We start from the raw sequence: 27830 nt of genomic DNA on the forward strand, positions 1-27830 counted from the left end.
ATGTGTTACCCTGGATCTAGAAGAATCTCTATATCAGTGGGTCTCAATGGAAGTACTACTGGTATTTAAGATGGAACAAGTCTTCATTGTACAGAGTTGTCCCTTGCTGTACAGAACCGTCAGCACTTCTAGTCCTCAACCAGGATCTTCCCCCTCACCCCAATCATTATGACAGAAAATTTTCATTTTAAACATTCCTTGTAGACAGCACCACCACCTCGTTGAGAATTTTTTGCCTTAGACACAAATGATAACACTTAAGCCAAATCCAGCCAACCAAAGTGTTTTTGTTGAATCACACTCTGTTTTTTAAAAATGTATGAGCCTAAATTCCTTTAGATCAGGATCAGTAAACTCCTTTTTCTGGTAAACAAAGACAGAAACTATATGGCTAGGGCGTGTAATATTTACTATCCAGCCTTTCACAGAAAAAATTTGCCAACATCTGCTTTACATGACCCTTAGTACTCCCTATTTAATTATACTCTAGTATTTTATTTATATAAACTGTCTGGCCTTCATAGACATTTGCATTTGAGAACCCTGCAAAGGTCAATCTTTCCTGCTATACTTTTCCTTTCTATGCTATGTTGGTAACAATAAGCATAATTGGATTATCAGGTATAATAATGGGTTTTAAGCACTCCCCAAAGAATAAATAAAAATTCCATAAATATCCATTTTATGCTTTAAATATAGTGCCTAAAGATCTGAAATCAGTTTGGTTTTACATTATTTAACTTGAGTTTCATATTAAGACACTATAAATAAAATATTAGGAATAGCTAAACAGATTAAAGCTTCAGGTTTTCATAGTTATCTCTGATAATAAAAATTACCATATGAAAAAAAAAATCACCATAGGGAACAATGTATGTTAAACAACTCTACCAGAATATTTCAAATCAAATGAAAACATACAGGTAAAAGATAAAAAGCTCCATAAGAATGATTCATTGATTCATACTTACTCCTTCATTTCTTTGGATGGAGAATTACATGCAGGAAGGAATGCTGCCGGGCTACTTAGTTTATCCAGTGTACAAGCTGTTCCTATGGCTCGTACCACTAACCCAGATTCGCCTTCCAGATCAAAACACTGTAAGTACCCAACAACTGCATTTCCTCTCATTTCAAGTACTTTCAAGCCAATCTTCCTCTGCAGTTCACCTACAAAAAAAAAAAAAAAAAAAAAAAAAGAAAATTCATTCTGCTTCAGATCTTCATATTACATAATATAAAGCTGGATAGCAATAAAAAAAAAAGAGTAAAAAAAAATCATAGATTTTTAGAACTTGAAAAGAACCTAAAAGATTATCTGCTCCAGCCTCCTACTTTCAGGGAGGTAAGACATTACTAGTTGCATTTTACAGATGCGATATATTAAGATTCACTCATTCATGCATTCATTTACCAAATAATTTTTGGTTGTGTACTATGTGCCTGGCATTCTTCCTTTCTTCTAAGTGCTAGAAATACAGAGGTGAACAAAAAAGATATATTATTTAATATATTAAATATAACATTATATATTATATTAAGTATAAATATACTTATACTGATTTATAAGTATTAATAAATATATACTAATATAATATAAATGTATTTATATTTTATATTTAAAACAAATTTATTATACATAAGTATAACATTTGTATTTATTAAATATAACATGTATACTTATTGTCTGATATACATGTGAGAGTGTGTGTGTATATATATATGTATATATACACATACACACAAACATATATACATATAAATTTTAAATGGTAAACAAGTTCTTCAAAGAAAAATAAAGAAAATAGGTTAAGAATGGTAGGAAGGGGGGATCCCTGGGTGGCTCAGCGGTGTAGCACCTGCTTTTGGCCCAGGACGTGATCCTGGAGTCCCGGGATCGAGTCCCACATCAGGCTCCCTGCATGGAGCCTGCTTCTCCCTGTGCCTATGTCTCTGCCTCTGTCTCTCTCTTTCTGTGTCTCTCATGAATAAATGACCTCTTTTTTTTTTTTTTAAATAAACTCCTTAAAAAAAAAAAAAAAAAAAAAAGAATGGTAGGAAGAAGTAGAGAGAGCTAAAACAAGTTGTCAGAGAAGGGCTATGAAAAGGCAACAAAAAACATTAAGAGGTATTACCTAAACTCTGACTACAAATAAATACTAGAAAAGGAAAACTAGAACCCAGTTCCTACTTCCTTGCTCAGGGTTCTTTCCATTATGCCACTTCATGAGCACAAATTCCTTTTACTACCTAGTTAAGAAGGAAGTATAAGCTTCTGATTCAGATTTCCTCTTATAAGGTGGCAGTACATGTTTGTCCAGAAAGATAGGGTAGGAAAATCAGTCATGTATAATCTATAGCTTTCATTGTGAAATTTCAGGTAGCATAAAAAAGGAAATGAAAAACATAACAGTGTTAATTAAGTCAGTAACAAAGTTGGGTTTTTTTTTAATACCTGACATTAAAGAAATGAGTCTCTGTCTGGCCTCATTTGATGCCCTTGGTGTACGAATTCGATCAATCCATTGATATTCTGGGTCTTCATTGACCACAAGCTCTTCTACAAAGCCATGAATTATTACAGCTCTATAACACTTTGGAATAGATGTTGCTGTTAAAAGAAATTGTCCATTATGCTTCTATTTATCATAAGGTTAAATTCAGTTTTTAAAAAACGTACAACTAAGTTCTTACCTTTTGGATATATAATACAAGAACACCTTTTACTGTGCTAATTTCAATGTAATTATAATGCTATACTTTCAGTCTTCTAAATTCCATATTATTCTTAGAAATAATCATTTTCTTTAATGAAACCTCTTGTCTTTCTCACAGTAAACAGTAGATATAAACTGTATTTTTATAATTTAGAAAACAGCCACAGACAACCTTAAATAGTATTCAATACAAAGTTTAAAAATCAAAGTGAAAGTCAGCTAGGTAATCATTATATAGTAAGTTAAGTAAAAAGTGGGTAAAAAATACAAAAAACTTTATTCAAAGCCCTTGGAAAAAGTTCTTCTGTACAACACATAGTGCAGCCTCAACAATCAAAGCATTACCTTTCTGACATAATCTGAGGAGTCCTATAGCCCTGCAATTTCCAATAATCCACAGCCATAAAGCCAACTGGTTCAATAGTCACTATACTATGTAACAAACTAATTTAATATATAGAACACCAAATGTCATTAGATTTAAAATAAGATCTATTCAGATTCAAAAAGGGGAGAACCTAGAGGCACCTGGGTAGCTTAGGTGGTTAAGCATCTGCCTTTGGCTCAGGTTATGGTCCCGGGACCCTGAGATCAAGCCCCACATGGGGGCTCCCTGCTCAGCATGGAGCCTGCTTCTCCCTCTCCTCCCCCTGATTCTGCTGTTTCTCTCTCTGGGTCAAATAAATAAAATCTTTTTTAAAAAGGGGTGCGGGGGGAGAACCTAAAACACAAACCAAACCAAACAACAAAGGGAGAACCAGAGAACATCTATACCAAATTAGTCTCTTAAAACAGACATCCATGCCTTAAAGTTAACTCAGCTACTTAGGAGTTTCCATCCTATTAACCCAGGCTGGCTGTGAGTGCCCACATCTGCCAAATACCAGCCCACATATCATGGCACTTGAGGAACTGCACCTGTAAATGCTGACTTAATTTTGGATAGCATCACACTGTCTGGCTATAGTGTTCTGCTCCTATCTTATTACAATGTCCTATACTAAAACACCATTGGAGGAGTACCTGACTGGCTTGGTTGGTAGATCATGCAACTCCTGGATCTCAGGATTGTAAGTTTGAGCTCCATATTGACTATAGTGATTACTTAAAAATAAAATATTTTTTAAAAATAAATAAAAATTAAAAAATAAAATACCACTGTATTTTTTGACAGTTATACGAAGTTCCATATAGTCATATCTTTTACACATTAACAAGGTAACTTGTTCTAATTTATAAAAGAAAAATGTAATAGGCAATAAAATATTCATTGCTATGAAAGTAGTAAGATAAATCTGTGAAAATTATATCAGAGCTTGTTTTTCATGGAGGTTGACTTATTGGTAGAAGAATAAAACCTGTAGGGTGCCTGGGTGGCCCAGTCAGTTAGAGTCCAACTCTTGGTTTCTGCTCAAGTCATGACCTCATTGGTGGTAGGGATGGAGCCCAGCATCAAACTCTGTGCTCAGTGGGGAGTCTGCTTGAAAATTCTCTCTTTCAAAAGAGAGAGTAAAACCTGAATTGGATGAGTGGCTGCAAACTTCTCCGTAAGTTGATGTCTGATAATAATGCTTTAAAAGGCCACTGGAGACTTCTGCAAAATACACGTCTACCCACCACAAATGCTCCATCTGTATTGCCTAATTTTAGATGGCCCATTTGCATTAAGTCTGATTATATCACACATGTAGCCTCATCAAATTTGTTTCCCCAAATGTAGATATTATAGAGTGTGGGATTTGTTTTCATTGAAAGTACAAGTCCATCTCTCCCGATGATGTTGCTAACTGCTAATAATCAGCTGACATCAAGGTAGCATATAGGCTACTGTTCAGATACACTGCATCACCTGTTTTATAGTATAGCATGTATAGCTTATACATGAAAGGTGCAACAAGGCAGTGGTTTTCTTTCAGTATGTGGCCTAGATGAACTGTGGACTCCTCCTATTCACCATACAGTTTAGATAGATTTAGGTATACTCCCTTAGTTGTTTGATTTTCAGTTAGGACTGTTGTAAATGCTATCACATTTTACATTTCCAGACCAAGTCACTCTGATCTCATTTCTCTAAGGATGAATTAATTTATAGCATTCCTGCAAAACACATTCCACCTTCATTTTCAAACTTGTTTCCAGTCATTCTTAGATATCTCAGATTTGTACTACTATGTAGTGCTTCTACAATCAATTCTCCACCTTTGGGCCCAATACTAATGTAAGATTTAAGTAAACAAGATTAAATTGTTTCATTAATACGTGGATTCTTCTTTAAAATTGTGGTTAAGAATCCAAGATCTTCAGCAGTCACTCTTTCTACTAGCAGTAAGCAACTGTTACCAGCAATGTTCCAGTCTGAAGTACAAGCCAGTGTAGGGTCAGAAAGAGTGGTCTCCTTCCTACTGCCCCACAAACTCCTCTGACCTTATGGTCAATGTACACCTCATGCTCCAATGGACTATCTAACAAAAATTTCTATGAACTTATAAAAAACTAATTTCATTTACTTTAAAATCAGATAAATAGTCCCCAAAGCTACAGTTATTGTTTCTGAAAAATTAACAATTTTCTTTTTGGCATTAAAACCAAAGTATAATAGATTTTCCATTAGGTTTCTGAAATATTAATTTGATTCACTATATTTAACAATTAAATTTCCTGTTAAATGAGAAAATGCATTTACTTACTGCAAAAGAATTTGACTCCACATGATGACTGCCTAAATCGATTTAAATCGTTGAAGAGGTCTACTTTGACAACTACATTGATTTCCCCACGGATACCTAAAATTTCAAAAGGGAAATCAAGTTTTTACCTTAATAAAACAAAGCACAATTAAGTAACTCAGCAAACGAATATCAACTGATGAATCTAAAATAACGTATCAATCATAACAGCAATGCTGTTTTCCTTTGTTTCCTATTATTTTTATTCTAAGTAGTTTCTTACATTTTCTGAAGCACACGTATACACTAGAGAATGAATAAATTTTTCATTTTTACTGAAAGTCTCTACTTATTTAAATCATGAGTAACTAGAAGGAGCTGCAATTAAACTGATGACAATAATGATGATGATAGTAACATCTGAGCACAGATAATGTTCTAAATGCCTTACATGTAGTATTTCATAGTTCTCATACCAAGCCAGTAAGGTAATTTCTGTAGTATTATCATCCTCATGTTATAGAGGAAGACATTAAAGTTTAATGAAAGTTAAGTAATTTGCAGAGTGTCAATAATAGTTAAGTAGTACAGCCAGGATTAGAAGTCAGTTCTTAAACTGTCCTATCAGCTAATTCTAGAATTTCATTTAAGACAAAAGTTTTATTCTTTTTCAATGAATATAGTAAGTTGAGCTAAGAAATTTGAAAAATAAGGGATTTTCAGAACACGCCCTAATAAATAAAAATGACCCAGTCTCTATCTCTAACATTTATTAAGTATTTTTACTGGACTGTCTTGATTGCAAGTCAAGCAAATTCATAGTTGTGGAAGGCCTTCTAAAAAGAGTGACTTGCTCATTTACCCATTGAAATAATAATAAATTATGTTCCTAATAGAGGGGCCATAAACATACTAAGCCAACTTAATACAAAATACTTATATATATAAACATATATAAACCAATTTAATAAAAAGTATTTCAAAAATTCATTCATTCATATTGTTCCTGCCTTTAATCCAAACCCAGATTATTTCTCCAGTGGCCTGTTTTATTAGTAATATACTCTGGGACTGGATTTTATTTCCTGACTACAAAGATAATATACTTACATTGTAGAGAATCATAAAAAAAGCAAGAGGACAGAGCAGCCCGGTGGCGCAGCGGGTTAGCACCGCCTTCAGCCTAGGGCGTGATCCTGGAGACCCAGGATCGAGTCCCACATCAGGCTCCCTGCATGGAGCCTGCTTCTCCCTCTGCCTGTGTCTCTGCCTCTCTCTCTCTGTGTCTCTCATGAATAAATAAATAAAATCTTTAAAAAAAAAAAAGCAAGAGGAAAAGTAGGATTATAGTCCAGAAATAAAACTATCCAAGAATAAACATTTTATCAGGGCGCCTGGGTAGCTCAGTTAACTGTCCAACTCTTGGTTTCAGCTTCAGTCATGACCTTAGGGTCTTGAGATTGAGCCCCATAGGGCTCTGTGCTCAGCACGGAGTCTTCTTGAGATTCTCTCCTTCTGCCCCTCCTCACACTCTCTCTAAAATAAATAAACCAATCTTTAAAAAAAAATTTAAAAAAGAATGGGGTGCCTGAGTGACTCAGTCACTTAAGTAACTGCCTTCAGCTCAGATAATGATCCCAGAGTCCTGAGACTGAGCCCCAAATCAGGCTCCCTGCTCAGCGGGGAACCTGCTTCTCCCTCTCTTCCCCACTCATGCTCTCGATCTCTGTCTCCCTCTCTCTCAAATAAGTAAAATCTTTTTAAAAAAAATTAGTATTTTATCATGTCTTCTGTCCATTTATCACATATCACATACTTATAATCTTTTTATTTTTTTTATTTTTTTATAATCTTTTTAAAACAAATATGGAATCATCCTATAATAATGTTTTATAATCTGAATTTTACAGAATTTTACAATTTTATAAATCATACACATTTCCTTATGCCACTGTACTCCAAAACACGCATTTTGTTCTAACTGTATAATTCAAGGTCTATGTATGCTCTAATTTATTTAAGTATATCTTTTCCAATTTATTTTACCATTGCAAATATTAATATAATAATAAAAAATAGTATCACAATATACTTTTACATAAATCTCAGTTTCTTATTCTTATAATAAGCTGCTATCAACGGAATTGCCAGGTCAAAAATAGGCAGAACAGCGCTAGACTGTAAAGAGAAACATTTGCCAGTTCCTTATGGGTCCATTTGCCTTTCTAAAAAGATGGCATATTTTCAGGCTGGCAGTTCTCAAACTTTCTGATGACATGATCACTTTTACAATCTTAAAAATTATTGAGAACTTCAAGGAGTTTTTGTTTATGAGTCATATATCAATATTTACCATGTTATAATTAAAACTTAAATTGAGAGGGGCTCCTGGGTGGCTCAGTCGGTTAAGTGTCTAACATCAGCTCAGGTCATGATCTCAGCATCCTGAGATTGAGCCTCGTGTCTGGCTCCCCACTCTCTGGGAGTCTGTTTCTTGCCCTCCTTCTGCCCCTCCCACCACTTGTTCTCTCTCTCCCTCTCAAATAAAATCTTTTTTAAAATTTTAAAAATCAAAAATTAAAAAGTCAAATGAAAATTGAGAATGAAAATTAAAGTGAGAATTTTGAAAAATACTTACAAAAAATATTTACTATTATAAACATTTTTATAAAAATTACTATAAAAATTTTTATGAAAATTACTATATTTTGAAAAACAAAAAACTAGTAATAAGAATAACACATTTTTGTAGTTCTCTATAATATTTAGCTTCATGAAATACAGTTAGATTCTCATTTCTGCTCTGCATTCAATGTGTGGTAATATATCATAAAACCTCTAGAAAACGCCACTGTACACTTGTAACATGATTTTTAAATAATGCATTTACTATGTTGTACAAATTTAGCAGAGATTACTTCAAATTATGTTCAGAAAAATAACACTTCTACCAACAATACTTTATGACTATTTATTAAAAAGAAAACTTTTTTTTAAAGATATTTATTTTAAAACTAGTAGTACAGAAGTCTTTAAGGAAAAATTTTTTGAACTATGATTTATTTTCTTACCATGGATGGTGTCATAAATTGGAAACCATCCTGAGATGACTGTTGCAGCCTCACTGTAGAGTAAAGGATCAATATCAATGTACACTTTACCAATGGCATCATTTGCACTGTAAGTGTCATGGTCAAGAACTGTGATCTGTAGAGGCTCATCCTGTAAATCTTCATCATCCACCTAAAAGTATATCTTAAAATTACATCTTTTCATTTTTAAATCTTCATTACCATAAATATATACATATACTAAATGTAAAAGATCACTTATTTCTAGGGAAAAAAAAGATTTATCTCTAAGCACAAAGGTAAAGGAATTACACACACACACACACACACACACACACACACATTATAATCCTTTTTTTTTTTTATAAAAGATGACAAATTTCAGGGGATTCCTGGGTGGCTCAGTGGTTTAGTGCTGGCCTTTGGCCCAGGGCGTGGTCCTAGGGTTCCAGGACTGAGTCCCACATTGGGCTCCCTGCATGGAGCCTGCTTCTCCCTCTGCCTGTGTCTCTGCCTCTCTCTCTCTCTCTCTCTGTCTTTCATGAATAAATAAAATCTTTTAAAAATAAATAAATAAAATAAAAATAAAAATAAAAGCTGACAAATTTCTAAAGAAATTTGAAATTTTCTAAAGAAAAAAAGTAAAGTTTGCGCCTGGGTAGCTCAACTGGTTGGGTGTCCAACTCTTGATCTCAGCTTGGGTCTTGATCTCAGGGTCATGAGTTCAGACCCCCCCATGTTGGGCTGCACACTGGGCATGAGGCCTACTTAAAAAATAAATAAATAAAAGTATGGTTTACCTCCAGGCACAAAGATAAAATGATTAACACCCAAAGTTTCTATTTCTTTTTCTACATATTATCCTGTGTTTTACTACTAATATCCAGCAAAAATGCTTAAAGAATGTCATAATAGAGTCCATATATTATTCACAGGAGAGTAAGGATGATAAGGAGCACAATGATATCATTTCTAAAGGCAATTTCACAAAACAAACAGTAGGAAAACATATTATTTAAGAAAAAAATTAAGTTTATGAATTAAGTGAAATAAATGTTTATTTTCTCTTTTTACTTATTCTTAATTACTTATCACATGCCAACCAACAGCTAGAAAGAGGAACTACAATGGAGAATGGAGTGAACTAAATGTTTCTACCCACTGAAAATCTGTATCTGGAAGTCCTAATCCCCAGTATAACAATATTTCGATATAGGGTCTTTGGGAGGTTATTTAGGTCTTAAGGGCAGATTCCTCACAAATGGGATCACGTTACAAGTAAAGATGGGGAGAGATGATTCTCTGCCAAGTAAGGACACAGGAAGAAGACTGCTATCTACAAATCAGAAAGAGGGACCTCAGCAAAACAAAACTATGATGGTATACTATCTCAGACTTCCCTGCATTCAGAAATGTCGAAGTAAAAGGCTATTGTTTAAGCCACTCATTCTATGGCATTCTGTTATGGTACCCCAAACTGAGGCAAAGCATGATACAAAAAACATTTCTCCCTTATGGAAGATATGTTCATATTTCAGCTGCCACACTCTAGATACCATGTCATCCTCTAATTTGCCAGTACTCCTCATCAAATGCAATGGCTAGATGGAACACAATCTTACTGATATTTGTAAGGATGGAAGATAAAAGGATTATTATATCCTATTACTAAAATATACTTCTTAAACATAACCTATGAATGTTTGTTGTTACAGCAGACATACCACTCTGTTCATTAAGACAGAGTTTGTCATTAATTAAAATCTCTACATTCTCCTTACATATGCTTTGGTCAAGTGGTATCTCTGCAAATCCATATAGTTTGATTAACTTTTTAAAGTTAACTATGAAATATGCCTTTCCCCATTCCATTTGTTTTTGGCCTTGGGCTAATAACCCAACCTCTGAGGATTATTTTAAGAATTAAAGTACAAGAAAGAGGGCAGCCCTGGTGGCGCAGTGGTTTGGCGCCGCCTGCAGCCCGGGGTATGATCCTGGAGACCCGGGATCGAGCCCCACATCGGGCTTCCTGCATGGAGCCTGCTTCTCCCTCTGCCTGTGTCTCTGCCTCCCTCTCACCCTCTCTGAATGAATAAATAAATCTTTAAATAAATAAATAAATAAATAAATAAATAAATAAATAAATAAATAAATACAGTACAAGAAAGAATTGTTATTACTGATACCATAATATAACTGGATGATTTGTTTTTAAGAAAAAAAAGGATACTTCTCTATGAAAAATATAATTAAAATTTTATGGATGAAATGGCATAATATTTTGCATTTGTCTTAAAATCCCTGCCAAGTGTGGGGTGGTATAACAGATAAAACAAGAACAGTACAATGCATAGGTAAAAGTAAAGGTAAATGATAGATATGTAACCTATTTTTATGCATATTTGAAAACATAGTGAAATGTCAAAATAATCACTTTGATTTCCAGTTCATTCTGAATCACATGTCATCAATGGCATCTGACACTATGACATTAACTTATATTCTTAGTAAAAGGGAAAGAATCATAAACTAAGCCATTAACTGCTGCTCCAAAGACATTCCTCCAATTTTTACCTCTATTAATAACATTTTTTGTATACACTTATTTAACCATCTACACATTTACCCAGGAGTACCCTCATCTTACGTATTAGTACACTACAGTATTCCTTCCCTGACACTACAGGGCTCTATACCAACCAAGCGACTAGAATTCTTGATGATATATATAGATAGTTAATAATAGAAATAATTTGAAGAGAGAAGTTCAGAAATTAATTTTAATTAATTTCAATAAAGTAATTAAGGATATTTCATAGATTAAATTGAGTCAATATCAAATCATGAAATATTATAAAGACTTTCTCAGAAATGTTTTAAGTGTTTAAAAATTCTAGTTGCACAGCTACATGCCCAGCTAAAAGACTAAATTTCCTAGCCTTCTTTGTAACTACTAAGATATAAGCATAAATCATATACACTAGATAGGGTAAGGAAAAATTTCTCAAACAGGGCTTGCTCAGCTGAAAAATACATATAAACCCATCACCACTTCTCCTATAATCCATTTCTTTTTTTTTTTTTTAAGATTTTATTTATTTATTCAAGAGAGACACAGAGACAGAGGCTCCGTAGACAGAGGCAGACATAAGCAGAGGGAGAAGCAGGTTTCCTGTAGGAAGCCTGAGGCAGGACTTGATCCCAGGACCCTGAGATCATGAGTCAAGCTGAAAGCAGACGCTCAACCACTGAGCCATCCAGGTGCTCTTCCTATACTCCATTTTACTCAGCTCTTTCTTCTAGCCTAGATCACCGATGTGATCACTGGAACTCCAGCTACTAACTCGGAAACTAATGTGATCATCAATATGGAAGCAACAGGTGATAGATGAGGGAGAAAAAAGACAAAAGGATCCTGGGTCCCAAATCATTGCATGGAGCTCCCAAATATCATTACACTGCCTGGCCTAATACTTCTTTTACATTAAAAAAAAAAAAAAAGAAAAACTAAACATCCATTTGTTCATGATATTTGAGAGTTCACAACATATAAACTAGTATCAATCACAACAGACAAACAAGGTTAAAAAAGTTTATAATTAATGTTAACTATAAACACAAAGTTTAGGAACATTTTTCACACAATATACATTATTACTATAAGTACTAGCCAAAATAGTAGTAAACTTAGTAAATTTTAAGGGAAATGGCTGATAAATTTAGTTACTAAATCTCAACATTATAAAAGCCCCTTATTTCAGAAAAGTACAAAGATATTATTTTTTAAAGTTATCTACGCTACTTCAGTATTCTGCAGCTTTAAGAATTACTAGTACTGCATCATCAATAAAATGAAATTAATAAACCCAACTTAAAAATGAGCAAAGAACCTAAACAGTTTTCCAAAGACATACAAACAGCCAATAAACACAAGAAAAGAGGCTCAAAATTATTAGTCATTAGGTAAATGAAAATCAAAACCAATGATATATCACATCATATTTACATTTTCCACATTAAACTAGTCACCAAGTCCTGTGAAGTCTACCTTCATAATGTCATCTCTAAATATCTTTTTGGGGGAGTAAAATATGAGGGGTAGTTCAAAGTAAAAGAATCACAAATGGTCCTTAGCCATAAAAATTCATGCTACCTCATTCAGGACAGAAATGCATATTAAAATTACACTGTAAATGTCACTTCACACCTATTAGAATGGCTATTAAAAAAAAAACAGAAAATAACAAAGCTTGACAAAGATGTAGAAAAATTAAAACTCTCATACATGCTGGTGGGAATGTATAATGGTGTAGCCACTATGGAAAACAGTTTGGCAGTTCCTCAAAGAACTAAACATAAAGGGCACTGAGTGGCTCAATGGCCGACGCCTTTGGCTCAGGGAGTGATTCCCAGGGTCCTGGGATCGAGTCCCACATCAGGCTCCCCATGGGAGCCTGCTTCTCCCTCTGCCTATGTATCTGCCTCTCCTTCTGTGTCTTTCATGAATAAATAAGTCTTAAAAAAAAAAAAAAAAAAAAGCTAAATATACAATTTACCGTGTGACCCAGGAATTCCACTTCTGGGCATATACTCAAAAGAACTGAAAACAGGGACTTAAACAGATATTGGTACAGTAATGTTTATTGCAGTAGCCAAAAAGTTAAAACAACCTGAATGTCCATCAACAGATAAATGGATAAACAGAATGTGACACACACACACACACACACATATTATTCAGCCATAAAAAGTAAAGAAATTCTGATACATTATTCAACATGGATAAACCTTGAAAACATTATGCTAAGTGAAACCCAGATACAAAAATACAAATATCATATTATTCCACTTATATCTAATACGGGCAAATTCAAAGAGACTGAAAGTAGGTTAGATATTACCGGGGCTCAGAGAAGAGGGAATGGGAGTTACTGCTGAATGAGCAGTTTCTGTTTGGAGTGATGAAAAAGTTTTGGAAATAGTAGTGATGCTATCACAACATTGTGAATGTAATTAATGCTACTGAATTATACTTAAAAATGGTTAAAATGGCATTATTTTTGACACACACTTTTGAATACAATTTTTTTTTAATTTAATCTGTATACTATTCTTTTTTTTTTTTTTTTTTTTTTTTAATTTATTTACGATAGTCACAGAGAGAGAGAGAGAGAGAGGCAGAGACACAGGCAGAGGGAGAAGCAGGCTCCATGCACCGGGAGCCCGACGTGGGACTCGATCCCGGGTCTCCAGGATCACGCCCTGGGCCAAAGGCAGGCGCTAAACCGCTGCGCCACCCAGGGATCCCTAATCTGTATACTATTCTTAAGTGGGTTTTGGTGCATGCTAAAACCCAAAGACTATTACAGTAATAATAATATGATATTTTAAAAGATTCTATTTTTTTTAATTTGTGTTCTTATATTCATACACTGTATTTTCTTAACTATAAACATTATTTTTTAAAAAATTCAATAATCTAAGTTAAGCAAAAAAGAAAAGTATTTTTATGGTGTAGGAGAACTACTACACCAGAAATAAAAGGTACTCCTATCATTCCTGGGGGAAGCTATCACATCCAAAAAGTATACTAAAAAATGCTGACATTTAAAAACTTACCTCAAGGGGTGCCTAGGTGGTTCAGCTGGTTAAGCATCTGCCTTTAGCTCAGGTAATAATCCCAAGACCCTGGGACCGAGCTCAAGTGGGGTCCCTGCTCAGTGGGAAGTCTATTTATTCCTATCCCTCTGCCCCTCCCTCTGCTTGTACTCGCTCGCTTTCTCTCAAATAAATAAAATCTTGGGATGCCTGGGTAGCTCAGCAGTTGAGCGTCTGCCTTCAGCTCAAGGCAGGATCCCAGTTCCAGGCTAGAATCCCAATCCGGCATCGGGCTCCCTCCAAAGAGCCTGCCTCTTCCTCTGCCTCTCTCTGTCTCTCATGGATAAATAAATAAATTTTTAATTAAATTAATAAATAAATAAAATAAATCTTTAAAAAATAAAAATTTAAAAAAACTTACCTCAAATTTAAACCATTCTGAGTTCCACTGAGGGTTAAGGGACTTGAGATACACATCTGTTTTAAAGGTGGTATTACCAAATTTTACCTAAAAACAAATAAACAATCCAAATATAAACATCAAAAATGCGAATAAAAGTACATTTTAATGTCAGCCAAGCAATAACAAGATTAACCATAGAGAGAAAAAAAAGACAACTATCTCCTGAAACAAAAAGAAAAGAAAGTACAGGTGGGTTCAATAAGTTTGTAGGTTACATCTGAAATAAAAGATTACCTACTATTCTGGTTGACTAGCTCTACACAAAAATTAAAAACAGACCATTTTGTCAATATGAAAGAAGGAGTCAATATAGCCTTCAGGGAACAAAAGCCCAGACAAAAGAGGAATCTTGATGGCAGAGGACCAGCAAAAAATCAGAAAGTAAAAAAGTCAGCTGACTATCCTTTTACCATTTCAGCTTGGGAATCTAGAACTAGAGCCCATTATTGTAAGAACTTGGAAATATATCCTATTTTCCAGCTTCCCTATTTTGTTTTTGTTTTTTTTTTAAACGCTTATCTGTGCACATGCATAGTGATCAGCAACAAACCATGATCATTAAGGGTTTTATCCTCAGGAACAATGAAAGGGATTGGATTGGGGAGACTACCTTACTTCACAACCAGTCTTAGCAGACACTAAATCACAAAGATCTGAAAATAATTAAGAAGAAGGGAATAAAGAATGAAGAAAGCAGACCAAATCCCTGGGATTTGCTTCCAACTTAGAATGTATATTATGAAATCTGACTGAACTTGAGAAGTGGTCAGGAAGCTTAAAAGCAAAACAGCCAGGGAACTACTTCCTAGGTGGCCTCATCTTTCCTAAATCTGATCTCTTCCCTAATTCTATTAGCTATTATCATTATCTTTCCTAACCTCTAAATTCACTAAAGCCTATTCCCTTTAAGACAATATCCAGCACACAGTTTTGCACACTGTAGATTCTTAGGAAATGCTAGTTCAAGCAGATAGTCTATGAAGCCTCCTTTCCTTTTTGAAAGAAATGTCCTTTCTCCTTCAGTATTATATTTTGCTGATTTTACTGTTTTATCAGTCCAGGAAATTTTCTAAAATCAAAATATCCAAAACAATAATTATTTTTATCTTCTGTATTTTTTTCTAGGTGTTTTATCATTTAATTTGAATTATCAGACATGGTACCAACCATTTTGGTACCTAGGCAGGTTAGTTAGAGGGTAGAAAAGGTTAAAAAAATTATGTGAAAATAATAACTTCTGGCACAGTAAAGAATATATGAAAGTCAAAGATAAATAAGAAAAAGTATCTGCTAAATATATACTAAAGAGCTATTTTCTTCCATTTCTACTATGTTTCTATAAAGCAATATGAAAAAGATCAACAACCCAACAAAAAAAAAATAGGCAAAAGACCTGAACAGACAATTCAAATAAATGGAAACATAGATGTTTTTATTTATTTTAATATACATGCTTTTAAAACACAGTTAACCTTTGAACAACATGGATTTGAACAGCACACAGCCACTTATAGGTAGAATTTTTTCAATAAATATACTGGAAAATATTTTGGAGATTTGTGACAAATTGAAAAAACTCACATACAAACTATGTAGCTAGAAATATAGCAAAAAAACTAAGAAATAGTTATGTCATGAATGTCTAAAATATATGCAAATACTAGTCTATTTTATCATTTACTACCATAAAATATACCCTATTTATATAGTTAAAATTGATCAAAACATACACAGAAATATGTAACAGACTACACATGATGCCTTTAGCAGTTCAGAGAAATGTAAATGAATGTAAAGATGCGATATTAAATTATAACTGCATAAAATTAATTGTAACATATACCATAATACTGTAATAATTTCATACCACCTTCTGTTGGTACTGCCATGAGCCCAAGTGTTGCTAGTATCTGCTTTAAACACTAATACTACCCATCTCTGCATGAGCGGGGTTCACCTCTCCAGTAATTTGCATACTGAAGTACAAAGTGACCTCTTGCAGTTCGTGCATATTGTTCATTGAATGGTATTCATTGAATGGTATTCATTCAATACCATAAGCCTGGAATAACATCATGGGACCCATATGAAGTACCACTAGTGCTGTTGTTTGAAGTGCTCCCGCGAATCAAAGAAAAGTCATGACGTTACAAGAAAAAGCTGAACTGCTTGATATGAACTATAGAGGTCTACAGCTGCACTTGCCGGCTACTTCAAGAGATAAATGAATCCAGCATAAGGGCCATTGTAAAAAAAGAAAACTCATGAAGCCAATGTTGCATCTATGCCAACAGGTGCAAAAACCTACACTTTTTGCAAAATACCTTTTTATCTCATATTGAAAATGTCACTTTTATATGGATGCAAGATTGCTATTAGGAAGGCATACTCAGGGACGCCTGGGTGGCTCAGCAGTTGAGCATCTGCCTTCGGCTCAGGGCGTGATCCTGGAGTTCCGGGATCAAGTCCCACATCAGGGGACTCCCTGCATGGAGCCTGCTTCTCCCTCTGCCTGTGTCTCTGCCTCCCTCTCTCTCTCATGAATAAATAAATAAAATCTTTAAAAAAAAAAAAAAAGAAGGCATATGAATCGAAAAAAAAAAGTGAAGCCATTATATGACAACGTAAAGCAAAAAGGAAGGTGAAAGATCTAAAGCTGAATAGTTTCATGCCAGCAAAGGATGATAATTTTACAAAGAGGAGCAGCTTAAAAAATGTCAAGGTAACAGGAGATGCAGCTCCTACTGACCAAGAGGCAGAAACAAGTTCCCAGATGCCATCAAGAAAATCACTGAGGGAAAAAAAAAAAAAAAAAATCACTGAGGAGGACAGCCCGGGTGGCTCAGCGGTTTAGCGCCACCTTCAGCCCAGGGCCTGCTCCTGGAGACACGGGATCGAGTCCCACATCAGGCTCCCTGCATGGAGCCTGCTTCTCCCTCTGCCTGTGTCTCTGCCTCTTTCTCTCTCTCCCTCTCTCTCTCTGTGTGCCTCTCATGAATAAATAAATAAAAATAAAATCTTGAAAAAAAAAAAAAAGAAAAGAAAATCACTGAGGAGAAAGGCTATCTGCCTGAACAGATTTTTAATGCAGACAAAAGTGCCCCATTCTGGAGGGGAAAAAAAAATGCCACAAACGATACATATTAGTAAGAAAGAGAAAAGAAATAAGCTCCAGTTTTTAAGGCAAGAAGAGATAGGCTAACTCTACTGTTTGTGCAAATGTAGTCAGGTCTATGATCAGAACCACCCTTATCTATAAACTGCTAACCCTCAAACCTTGTCTATCGAAAAGATAGATACCAGTTGTCAGTCTTTCAGTTGTACAAGAACGTCTGGAGGGATCCCTGGGTGGTGCAGCAGTTTAGCGCCTGCCTTTGGCCCAGGGCGCGATCCTGGAGATGCTGGATCGAATCCCACGTCAGGCTCCCGGTGCATGGAGCCTGCTTCTCCCTCTGCCTATGTCTCTGCCTCTCTCTCTCTCACTGTGACTATCATAAATAAATAAATAAATTAATTAAAAAAAAAAAAAAAAAGAACGTCTGGACAACAAGAACCCTTTTTCTGGACTGGTTCCATTGATGATTTGTCCCTGAAGTCAGGAAATACCTTGCCACTAAGGTATTAGTGCCTTTTTAAAGTTCTTTTGATATTGGACAATGCCTCTGGCCACCTAGAACCCCATGACTCAACACCAAGGGCATCCAAGTGGCCTACCTGCCCACAAACAAGATTTCCATAATTAACCTCTAGATCAGGGGATCATAAGGACCTTTAAAGCTCATCACACATGGTATTCTTTGAAAAGGATCGTCAACACCATAGAGAATTTTGATAAGAGAACATTATGAAAGTATGGAAGGATTACATCACTGCAGATGCCATCACTGTTATAGAAAAAGCCATGAAAGCCATGAACATGATACAATAAATTCTTTTTCTTTTTTTCTTTTTTTTAAGATTTATTTATTTATTTATGATAGACATAGAGAGAGGCAGAGACACAGGAGGAGGGAGAAGCAAGCTCCATGCAGGAGCCTGACAAGGGACTCGATCCCAGATATCCAGGATCACGCCCTGGGCTGCAGGTGGCACTAAACCACTGAGCCACCAGGGCTGCCCAATACAATAAATTCCTGCCAGAGAAAATTGAATGTCATACGGGACTTCACAGGATTAACAACAGGGCTAATCAAGGGAATAATGGGAGAGTTTGTGGATATGACCAAAAAGGTAAAGGGTTTCAAGATTTGGATCTTGGATAAATTTAAGAGCTAATAAACACCACACCAGAAGAATTAAAAGAAGACAACATGATGGAGAGGAATGTTTCTAAACCAGTGCCAAACAATGAGAAAAAGCTGTAGAAGAAGCAGTGACCAAAAACAAAATGACATTAGACAATCTGGCAGAAAGGACGGGACTATTCAAGACTGTTACTGATTTCTTTTACAACATGGACCTTTCTAGGATCCTAGCACTAAAACTAAAGCAAACAGTGGTACTGTATAGAAGTATTTTTTAAAAAATGAAAAGGCAAAAATGTCAGAAATTACAACATAGTTCACTAAAGTTATACCATGTGTGCCTGCCTTTACTGCCTCCCCTTCCAACTCCTCCACCTATTCCACTTCTGCCACCAGAAACTGCAAGACCAACCTTTCGTCTTCCTCCTCCACCTACTCATCATGAAGCCAAGGATGAAGACCTTTATGACAATTCACTTCCACTTAATGAATAGTACCTAATCATTATGCTGCACAGTTAATAAATTTATCTGGTGTGTATGTGTAAATGTCTTCATGTGAAAATGTAATAACTATACAGCAAGAGCCATATGAGGTATTTTTATGTCATCATCAGTACCTAAGTAGTCATTGTGTGCAAGAATTGCATGAAGTGCTTAGTCTACACTTACACAGACATAGGTGAGCAATACTTAGTACAAAATTAATCATATTAGTTTTCTTACTGTTTTATAACTTTGTTTTCAAAGAATTATGTAACTGCAATATACCTCTCTCATAACTGGAGAAACTGCATATCAGCCCATGAGCACAGGTAAGTGTTTCTTTTTTAAGTTACATTTCTAATACTGTATTATAAATATGACTGCAATACAGTAGGCCATAAAACTTTTTTATGATTCACTTGTTAGTGTATTATGAAGCATTCCTACCAATTATACCAGGCTACCATAAAGCAATCATACTGCTGCTTTTTTGTTATCAATGTATAAATTATACTTGTAAATAAATATGAACTTTTTTACATTATCTTTTCATTTTTGATATCTAGTGTAAGATGTATAACATCTACTGTGTTTTGTATCATTTAAGACAATATTGACATAGTTACTGACTATGCAACTGCCCCTAAAAGGCCTTGCATGGTTCAAGAGTCAACTATATATCAAAAAATGATAGAGAAATGCAAACTAAACCACTATTTTTACCTATTATGTTGGCAAACAGTTTGAAAACAGTATTAATGAGGTCTTCTAATAGTCTGTTGGTGGGAATATAAATTAAAACAATCTCTAAGAACGGCAGTTTGACAACGTATCAAAATGTTAAATGCCTATATCCTTTAATTTCATATAGGAGTGCACAATGACATGTGCAAGCAGCATTATAGTAGCAAAAGACTGGAAATAACCTAGATATCCACCAATTTGGAATTGGTAAATGAAGCATGGTAGAGCCACAAAGTATAGTGCTAAATAGAAGAATGAAGCAGTTCTCTCCACATGGTACAGAACAATCACCAAAATACACCTTTCTTCTGTGGAACAGCATGTATGGCATTCTTTGGGAGAAATAAATGCCAAAATCTTATAAGTCATATGATATACACCTATATATAGTATAGATTATTTTTAGTAGGACATATAACAAATGTTAACAGTGACCACTAGAAAGAACAGAATAGGTTTGGTAAAAGAAACATGGTGTAAAAAAAAAAAAAAAGAAACATGGTGTGAGAGAAGTTGACCTATTTTGTGCCGTCTGAATTCGGAACCATGCACATATTTTTTCTATTTGTAACATGTATCATTTTAAAACTCAAAAACTTAAAAATTCAAATTAAAAATCATAATAACTTTATTTTGATTAAAATTGTAGAATTCTGGATTCACTTCCAGGAATTTATCCCATAAAAGCACTTTCACATGAGTATCCATTCTAAAAAACACTAAAAAAAATCTAAATAATCATTCAACACAAAAATTATTGAATAAATCACATGCATTGCTGTTAAAGAATGGAGCTGATTTTAAGTACTGTCATGTGGAAATGTCAATGACACAATAACTGAAAAAAACAAGTCACAGAATATATAAAGCAAGTTTACATTTGTTTTTTTAAATGTAAGCAAATTTTCTTTTTTTTTTTTTTTTTTTTTTAAGGAAAGGAGGGGTAAATGAACACATGCTGAAGAACTAAGAGCAATTATTACCTGTGAAGAAAGGGCTGACATGGTGTAGGGAATACAGTATAGTGTAATAAGTACAAAGTACAGAAGTTTTACTTCTGAGTTGTTTTTAGGGTTTTTTTAAGATTTTATTTATTTGAGAGAGAGCACAGAGGGAGAGTAAGAGGGAGAAACAGACTCCCCACTGAGGAGAGAGCCCGATGCTGGGCTCTATCCCAGGACTCCAGGGTCACAACCTAAGCCAAAGGCAGGTGACTAACCTATTGAGCCACTCAGGCACCCCACTTCTGAGTTAGTTGAACCTATTGTAATGTGAGCTATTCATGTATTACTTCAGTAAGTTTTTTTTAATTTTCCATCACAAACAGTAAAAAATTAAACTTAATGGGGAAGTGAAGGGGGAGCCAGGGGAGAATAGAAGTTACTGCTCAGTTTCTCATTTAATTTTAATTATATTTTAATATTCAAAACATTAAGGAAATAGTACTTACTTTACCTAATAACTGCTTTATTTGAAGTAAAACACTGTTAGGATTATAAAACCTTGTTTCAAAAGACAAAGGTTTGGGTGCAACTGCCAAAACTACCACATCAGGGCAGCCCAGGTGGCCCAGCGGTTTAGTGCCACCTTCAGCCCAGGGTGTGATCCTGGAGACCCAGGATCGAGTCTCACATTGGGCTTCCTGCATGGAGCCTGCTTCTCCCCTCTGCCTGTGTCGCTGCCTCTCTCTCTCTCTCTCTCTCTCTGCGTGTGTGTGTGTGTCTCTGATGAATAAATAAATAAAACCTTTAAAAAAAACAACAACAAAATTACCACATCATTCTTTATTTTTTTTTCTTAAAGATCTTATTTATGTGAGAGAGAGAGCATGGGGGAATGGGGACAAGCAGAGGCAGAAGCAGACTCCTTGCTAAGCAGGAAGCCCAATGCAAGGCTTGATTCCAGGACCCTGGGATCATGACCTGAGCAGAAGGCAGACACTTAACTGACTGAGCCACCCAGGCACCCTACTATATTATTCTTTAAATTATGCGTTCAGCCTTCTTCAAGACTGTCCCACTATACTGTACTGCTATATTGTGCCTTTTATTCTTCTTTTGGTCAACTATTCATTCCAGATATAATAAAGATCTGAGAGCTCCCAAACTACATTAAACAAACAAACAAATAAGATTTTAGAAAAAGAAAAAGGTTTGAATGTGGACTTTGCCAAATTGTGATGATTCCTCTTCTACTAAAGAAGAATCATAGTTCATTTGGTCTTATTTAATTCAAAGGAGATTTTATTACCCAGCAATTAAATGAATGCCTTACAACTTTGTTAAAGAACATCAGAGATTTTAATGAGATTCCCTAGTAAAGTAAAAGCATTCTTTCCCCACTCATTAGCTAAATTACCTTGAGAAAGTTATTTAATGTTGCTTCCTCCTCTGAAAGGAGGATTGTTGTATCGTAGAAGAAAATGCATTTAGAAGCCTAGCAAAATGTCTTGTATATCATTAAATATTAATTTCCTTTCATCTCCCTGTTCCCCAAAAGGCTCCTGGATACACATAAAATGGTAATAAGCTTGCCAAACAGTTTGTAACATGCACATTAATAATGGGATAAATTTCCATTAATACTTCTCTTCTACAGAACTTCATCATCTCACCCATCTTGAAGACTCCTGCCAAGAGTAATTATCTTAAAATACTACTTGGTGGGGCGCCTAGGTGGCGCAGTTGGTTAAGCGACCAACTTGGCCTCAGCTCAGATTATGATCCCACTCTGGGCTCTGTGTTAAGTGTAGAGTCTGCTAGAAACTCTCTCTCTTTCCCTCTGGCCCTCCCCCTACTCATTCTCTCTCTCTAAAATAAATAAATCTTTAAATACCTACATACATACTATTTGGTCTTCACTAGCTTCCTAATTTCCTCACGCTGTATATAGTAGAAATTCCTTCCACCAATGCAATCACAACTGGTATCTGATCAGCTCATCAAATAATTTGGTAATTTGGTTAAATCAAAGAATCATTAAAAATGATACAAATGGGGCACCTGGGTGACTCAGTGGGTTAAGTGTCTGCCTTCCACTCAGGTCATGATCTCAGGATCCTAGGATTGGGCCGAGTCGGGCTCACTGCTCAGCAGGGTGTTGGCTTCTTCCCCTGCTTATGCTCTCTCTCTCAAATAAATAAATAAAATCTTTATTGCAAAAAAGATACAAATGGTAAACATTTTAAGATAAAACATATAAATATTCATTCCTCTATATTTGAATGTATGGCTAAGGCCTCTTTGAGTAAGGGTCCAGGGTAAGTTCTGCATCATATTTTTTGCATAAACCACACCCATAATGTACCATCTGTGATTTCCAGTTTGCGTTTTTTTATGTGGTGGTAGAACTTAAAATTGCTTGTAAAAATATATGAACACAGAATCCTAGTTTTCTTACAATCTAATTCAAGAGTAAAGTTTAGTGACTGTATCCATATGTCTTTACATAGCATTATCAACTTCATTTTCAGTCTTATTTCATCAGTTTACATAAGGTTTAAATAAATTACAGTAACAAATAGAGTTACTAAACAGGTTTGGGGAAAAAACATAACTGCCTCTTAGTAAAATATTACCAGCCAACTGATGGGAGGAGCAGGCACATTGGAGAATAATCTATGTGGGGGGCAATGTGGGGGGTATTCAAGAATATGCTTATGGAAGGAATGCAGTGCACTGGGAACTATGATTAAGTTAGTTAATGGAAGTTGTTTAAGAGAGCTTCTACTGTACAGACTCCTCCTCCCTAGTTTTCAGAACGTTCAATAACCTGCATCCCCCCTTAGCAAAAACTTTTCCCCCACAAAAACCCTTCCACGTAAGCTCTATCCCTCTCCTTTTGCTTTTACCGAGTTTGTCCTATTCATCCAAAAAAATGCCCCTTTTTCCTCCTTGCCTATATAAATTTTACCATCCTCCAAGCCCAGCACAAAGACTTCTCGTGAACAGTTCTGGCATCATTATCTCCCTTTCCTATGATCTTACACAGTTACTTGTCTACATCACACAATTTATCCCTTTATTATATCGTAATCCTTCATTATCCCCTTGTTCTTGCATTAATCTTTCCCTTCCTGACAGATTTTCCCTATTACCACACAAATATGTTCTAGTATCATCTAGCTTATCTTAAGTACTAAAAGTTACATACTCCCCAAATACCACACTATTTTTCCTTTCCTCTTCACAGCCCCATTTCTCAAAACCGTTGTCTATTCATCCACACTTCTTCCTCATCTCCCTTTGTACTTTAACCCTCTTTAACTCATTACAGTATGAGATTCCTTGATACTCCCCTTCCCAGGTTCCCATAACAACCTCCATACTGTCCAATCCATTGATTTTCCTGTTCTCTTTACTTGACCTCTCAGTGCAATTTAATGGGAAGAGGCTACCTCTTTCTAAAAACCCTCTCTTGGCTTCTGAGACATTATTTTCCTGATTTTTCTCTCTCCCCGTTCGCTGATAATCTGCTTTCTCCCCCTAGTCCTCCTCCTCTAATAAACATGTTCATGTCAAGTTTTTCTCAAGGATCCATGCCTCCTCTCTCCCCCTAAATCAGAGGTCTACAAAAGGGAAAGGCCAATTCCTAAGGGAATTTTAGATATTTCTATGGGGATATTTGTGGGGAATAGTTCTAATACTTAGAAGGAAGGACAAGAGAAGCTAGGTACCCTGTAATACAAGAAATAGTTCCCTACAATGAAGAGTTGCCTCCTGTCATGACTTTCAAATGTTCTACCAGATAATCACACAGGATTAAAAATCTAACTCATTTTACAGATAAAAGTATTGTAATGGGGGGAAAAAAAGTGTTGTAATGCAGTTTTCATTTACAAATTTGTCAAGAAATACAATCATTATGTAAATTAAGGGGAAATTCTGCTTTTTCCCAGGAGTATTTTGGAAAATCAGATAGCAATGAAGACCTATCTGAGATGTCAAAACTGCACAATTGTCTCTGTATGAGAAGTCAGATTCATGTGATTTTTACAGATAGGTGAGATACTCCCTATCTTGTATCCTTGCTTTATTTTCTCTAAATTCTCGCCATCTATCAGTTTATCTTTTAATTATCTTCTTTATGAACTCCATCCTCCCACTAAAATGTGAGTTCCATAATTAAAGAAATTTTTGTCTTATTCACTACTATATCCCCAGCACACTATACTATATACCCAGTACTGTGATGGATATATTCAAAGGCTTAATAAATTTCATGGGCTCAATCTGATTACTTTGTACCTTCTACTGTGATCATGAACAAGTACTTCTGTATTAAAATGCGTACTAAAAATATTCTCTCATTTGTCATACTAATAGAGTAATATATTGACTTTTTTTTAATTGTGAGAATAGGTTACATTGGCCATAAATATCATGCCAGCACAATAAAGTGTGGATTTCAAAATACCTAATAAAGGGGGCACTGAGTCTCACAGAATGGAAAAGCACTGGCCTATATGAACTCATTTCTAACTTGCACCTCTCTTCTGAACACCATATTCACAAATCTAACTTCCTTGGGGACAACTCCAATTAACATCTCAAACCCAACACACTTCAATGGAAATTGATCCTCCACCTACTCAATCAATCTCTACCAATCCACCTGAAGCCTCAGAAAATTACCCCAAAGATTCCAGACAGCTACAAATCATCTTTTAGTTTCCCTTTCCCGGGTCCCCTACTCCAGTCAACCAACAAATCCTCTAGAGTCTATCTTCAAGGTATATCTGGAATCCATTCACTTCTCTCCATTACCAAACCAACATCTTGGTTCTTACCTTCTCTTTTCTGAGCTTTTTTTTTTTTTTTTCCTTTTCTGAAGTATTATAGAATCTCCTAATTAGCTGTCTGCTTCAGCTTCTTTCCCTCTTCAGTCCATACTTCAGATAGCAAAAAAAAAAAAAAAAAATCTCAACAACTGCTTCCCAAAGAACTTAGAATAAAATTCATAGTCCTAATCATGGCCTCTAAGATCTTGCACGATTGGCTCCTTGACTAACTCTCCAACTTTGATCTTACACCACTGTCTCCTATACTAATACATGCCAGCCATACCCATCTTCACTTCCTAATATACTCCCAGAGCAGCTGGCTCCTCAGTTGGTCTTTGTCTGATTGACACTTCCTCAGAGGTCTCCCGATTACCCAATCTAAAGTAGATGTTCCCTGTTACTCTCTATTGTCTTCTTCCATGGCACTCAATACAATTGCCTATTTAATCATTTCTTTACATTTTAATGTCTGTCTCTCCCACCAAAATATAAACTCCTTAATATTAGGAACCAAGTCTATTTTGTTCACCATCATATAAGCATCAAGCTATACCAGTGACTAGCAATGGGCCTGGTAAATAGCATTCAATAGCTATTTGCTGACAGAAGGAATTAAGCCATTATTGGGGCACCTGCATTGCTCAGTGGTTGAGCGTCTGCCTTTGATTCAGGGTGAGATCCCAGGGTCCTGGGATCAAGTCCTGTATCAGGCTCCCTGCAGGGAACCTGCTTCTCCCTCTCCCTACATCTGCCTCTCTGTGTCACTCATGAATAAATAAAATATTTTAAGATTAAAATTAAAAAAGTCATTCTTGAATAAAACCCCTCCCTCAGCAGCAAAAACCATTTATTACCAAGACATGATGATTTTACCTATGTCCCTCATGTTTTTCTCCTCTAATCAGTTCCCACAGCCATTCTTGACACGCACATATTGCCTGGATAATCTTACCACCTTCTCAACTCATCTCCCTGTCTCATCTCTCATCTGTCCAGTCCATCAATAACATTATCACACAAGTCCTCCTATAAACAACCTAATACAGCATCATATTTCATTTCTTCTTAAAAAGTGCTTTGCTGGGACAACTGGGTGGCTCAGCGGTTGAGCATCTGTCTTGGGTCAGGGCGTGATCCCGGGGTCCCAGGATTCAGTCCCACATTGGGCTCCTCTGCCTGTGTCTCTGCCCCCCCTCCCGTGTGTGTGTGTGTGTGTGTGTGTGTCTCATGAATAAATGAAGTGAAATCTTTAAAAAAAAAATTGCTTTGCTTACCCCTGCTTATAGAAAAGAAAAATTATGCAGTACAGAACATGAGATTTAGCACCAACCTACCTTTCCAGCCTCATCCCCTATAACCTCTACTGCCCAATTACTGCCTTTTACTCCAGACACATCTCAAATTAAGATAGTTCCGTAAACATACCATGTACCCCATTCTGTGCCTTTGATGTTCCCTCTACCTAGTAAAATCCTGATCGTCATTCAACGTTCAAGGTTCAGGTCAAATGTCATTTTCTTAGGAAAACTTCCTAAACCTTCAGAGACAGAATGAAGTTTCTATATTGTACAACACTCATCAACTTGTCTAGAGAGGTAATGTTAGCACGGTGGTTAAGAGAACAGACCACAAGTTTATTTATTAGGTTAAGAAACCCTAGGCAAATTATTTACTATTCCTAGGCCTCGGTTACCTTAACTATAATACGGGATAATAGAATAGCAGGCCTGTTATGAGGAGTTAGAATTAAAAAGTAGTTAGCAAAGACCTATAATGAGACTCAACACGATAACTATTAATTAACCTAAACTGCATGAGTCAGTCTCTGAGCTACCTGAAAGCAACTACGCTTTGGTAATCCGTGTATCCCCATTACCTGACATCTGGCCCAAGAACACACTCAGCATCTGGTTCTCAAGCGAAAATGAAGCTGGGATTAAGAATTACCACAGCAATGTTGAGGGGGGGGGTAAGAAACTGCAGTTATTAAGTCAGAGAACCTTTAGGGAACATCAAGAATATTTTATGTTGAGATGAAAGAAGGTTGTTTATTATCCTGT

At 35.6% G+C, this 27830-nt stretch overlaps 1 protein-coding gene and 1 pseudogene across 24 annotated transcripts in view; both read right to left on the reverse strand.

Annotated features, from left to right (window-relative positions):
• C2CD5 (C2 calcium dependent domain containing 5) overlaps positions 1 to 27830 on the reverse strand; it is a 101306-nt gene that overhangs the window by 71966 nt on the left and 1510 nt on the right. For all 24 annotated transcript variants that reach the window (XM_038577030.1, XM_038577035.1, XM_038577031.1 and 21 more), the window contains exons 3-7: positions 14474 to 14560; positions 8455 to 8626; positions 5405 to 5500; positions 2456 to 2611; positions 972 to 1170 (exon numbers count right to left, since the gene is read on the reverse strand). In XM_038577030.1, coding sequence (XP_038432958.1) covers positions 972 to 1170; positions 2456 to 2611; positions 5405 to 5500; positions 8455 to 8626; positions 14474 to 14560 — 710 coding nt within the window. The remainder of the gene's footprint in view (positions 1 to 971; positions 1171 to 2455; positions 2612 to 5404; positions 5501 to 8454; positions 8627 to 14473; positions 14561 to 27830) is intronic.
• LOC119866337 lies at positions 4515 to 5164 on the reverse strand (annotated as a pseudogene).

The sequence above is a fragment of the Canis lupus genome, chromosome 27, assembly GCF_011100685.1.
Source record: "Canis lupus familiaris isolate Mischka breed German Shepherd chromosome 27, alternate assembly UU_Cfam_GSD_1.0, whole genome shotgun sequence".
Lineage (NCBI taxonomy): Eukaryota > Metazoa > Chordata > Mammalia > Carnivora > Canidae > Canis > Canis lupus.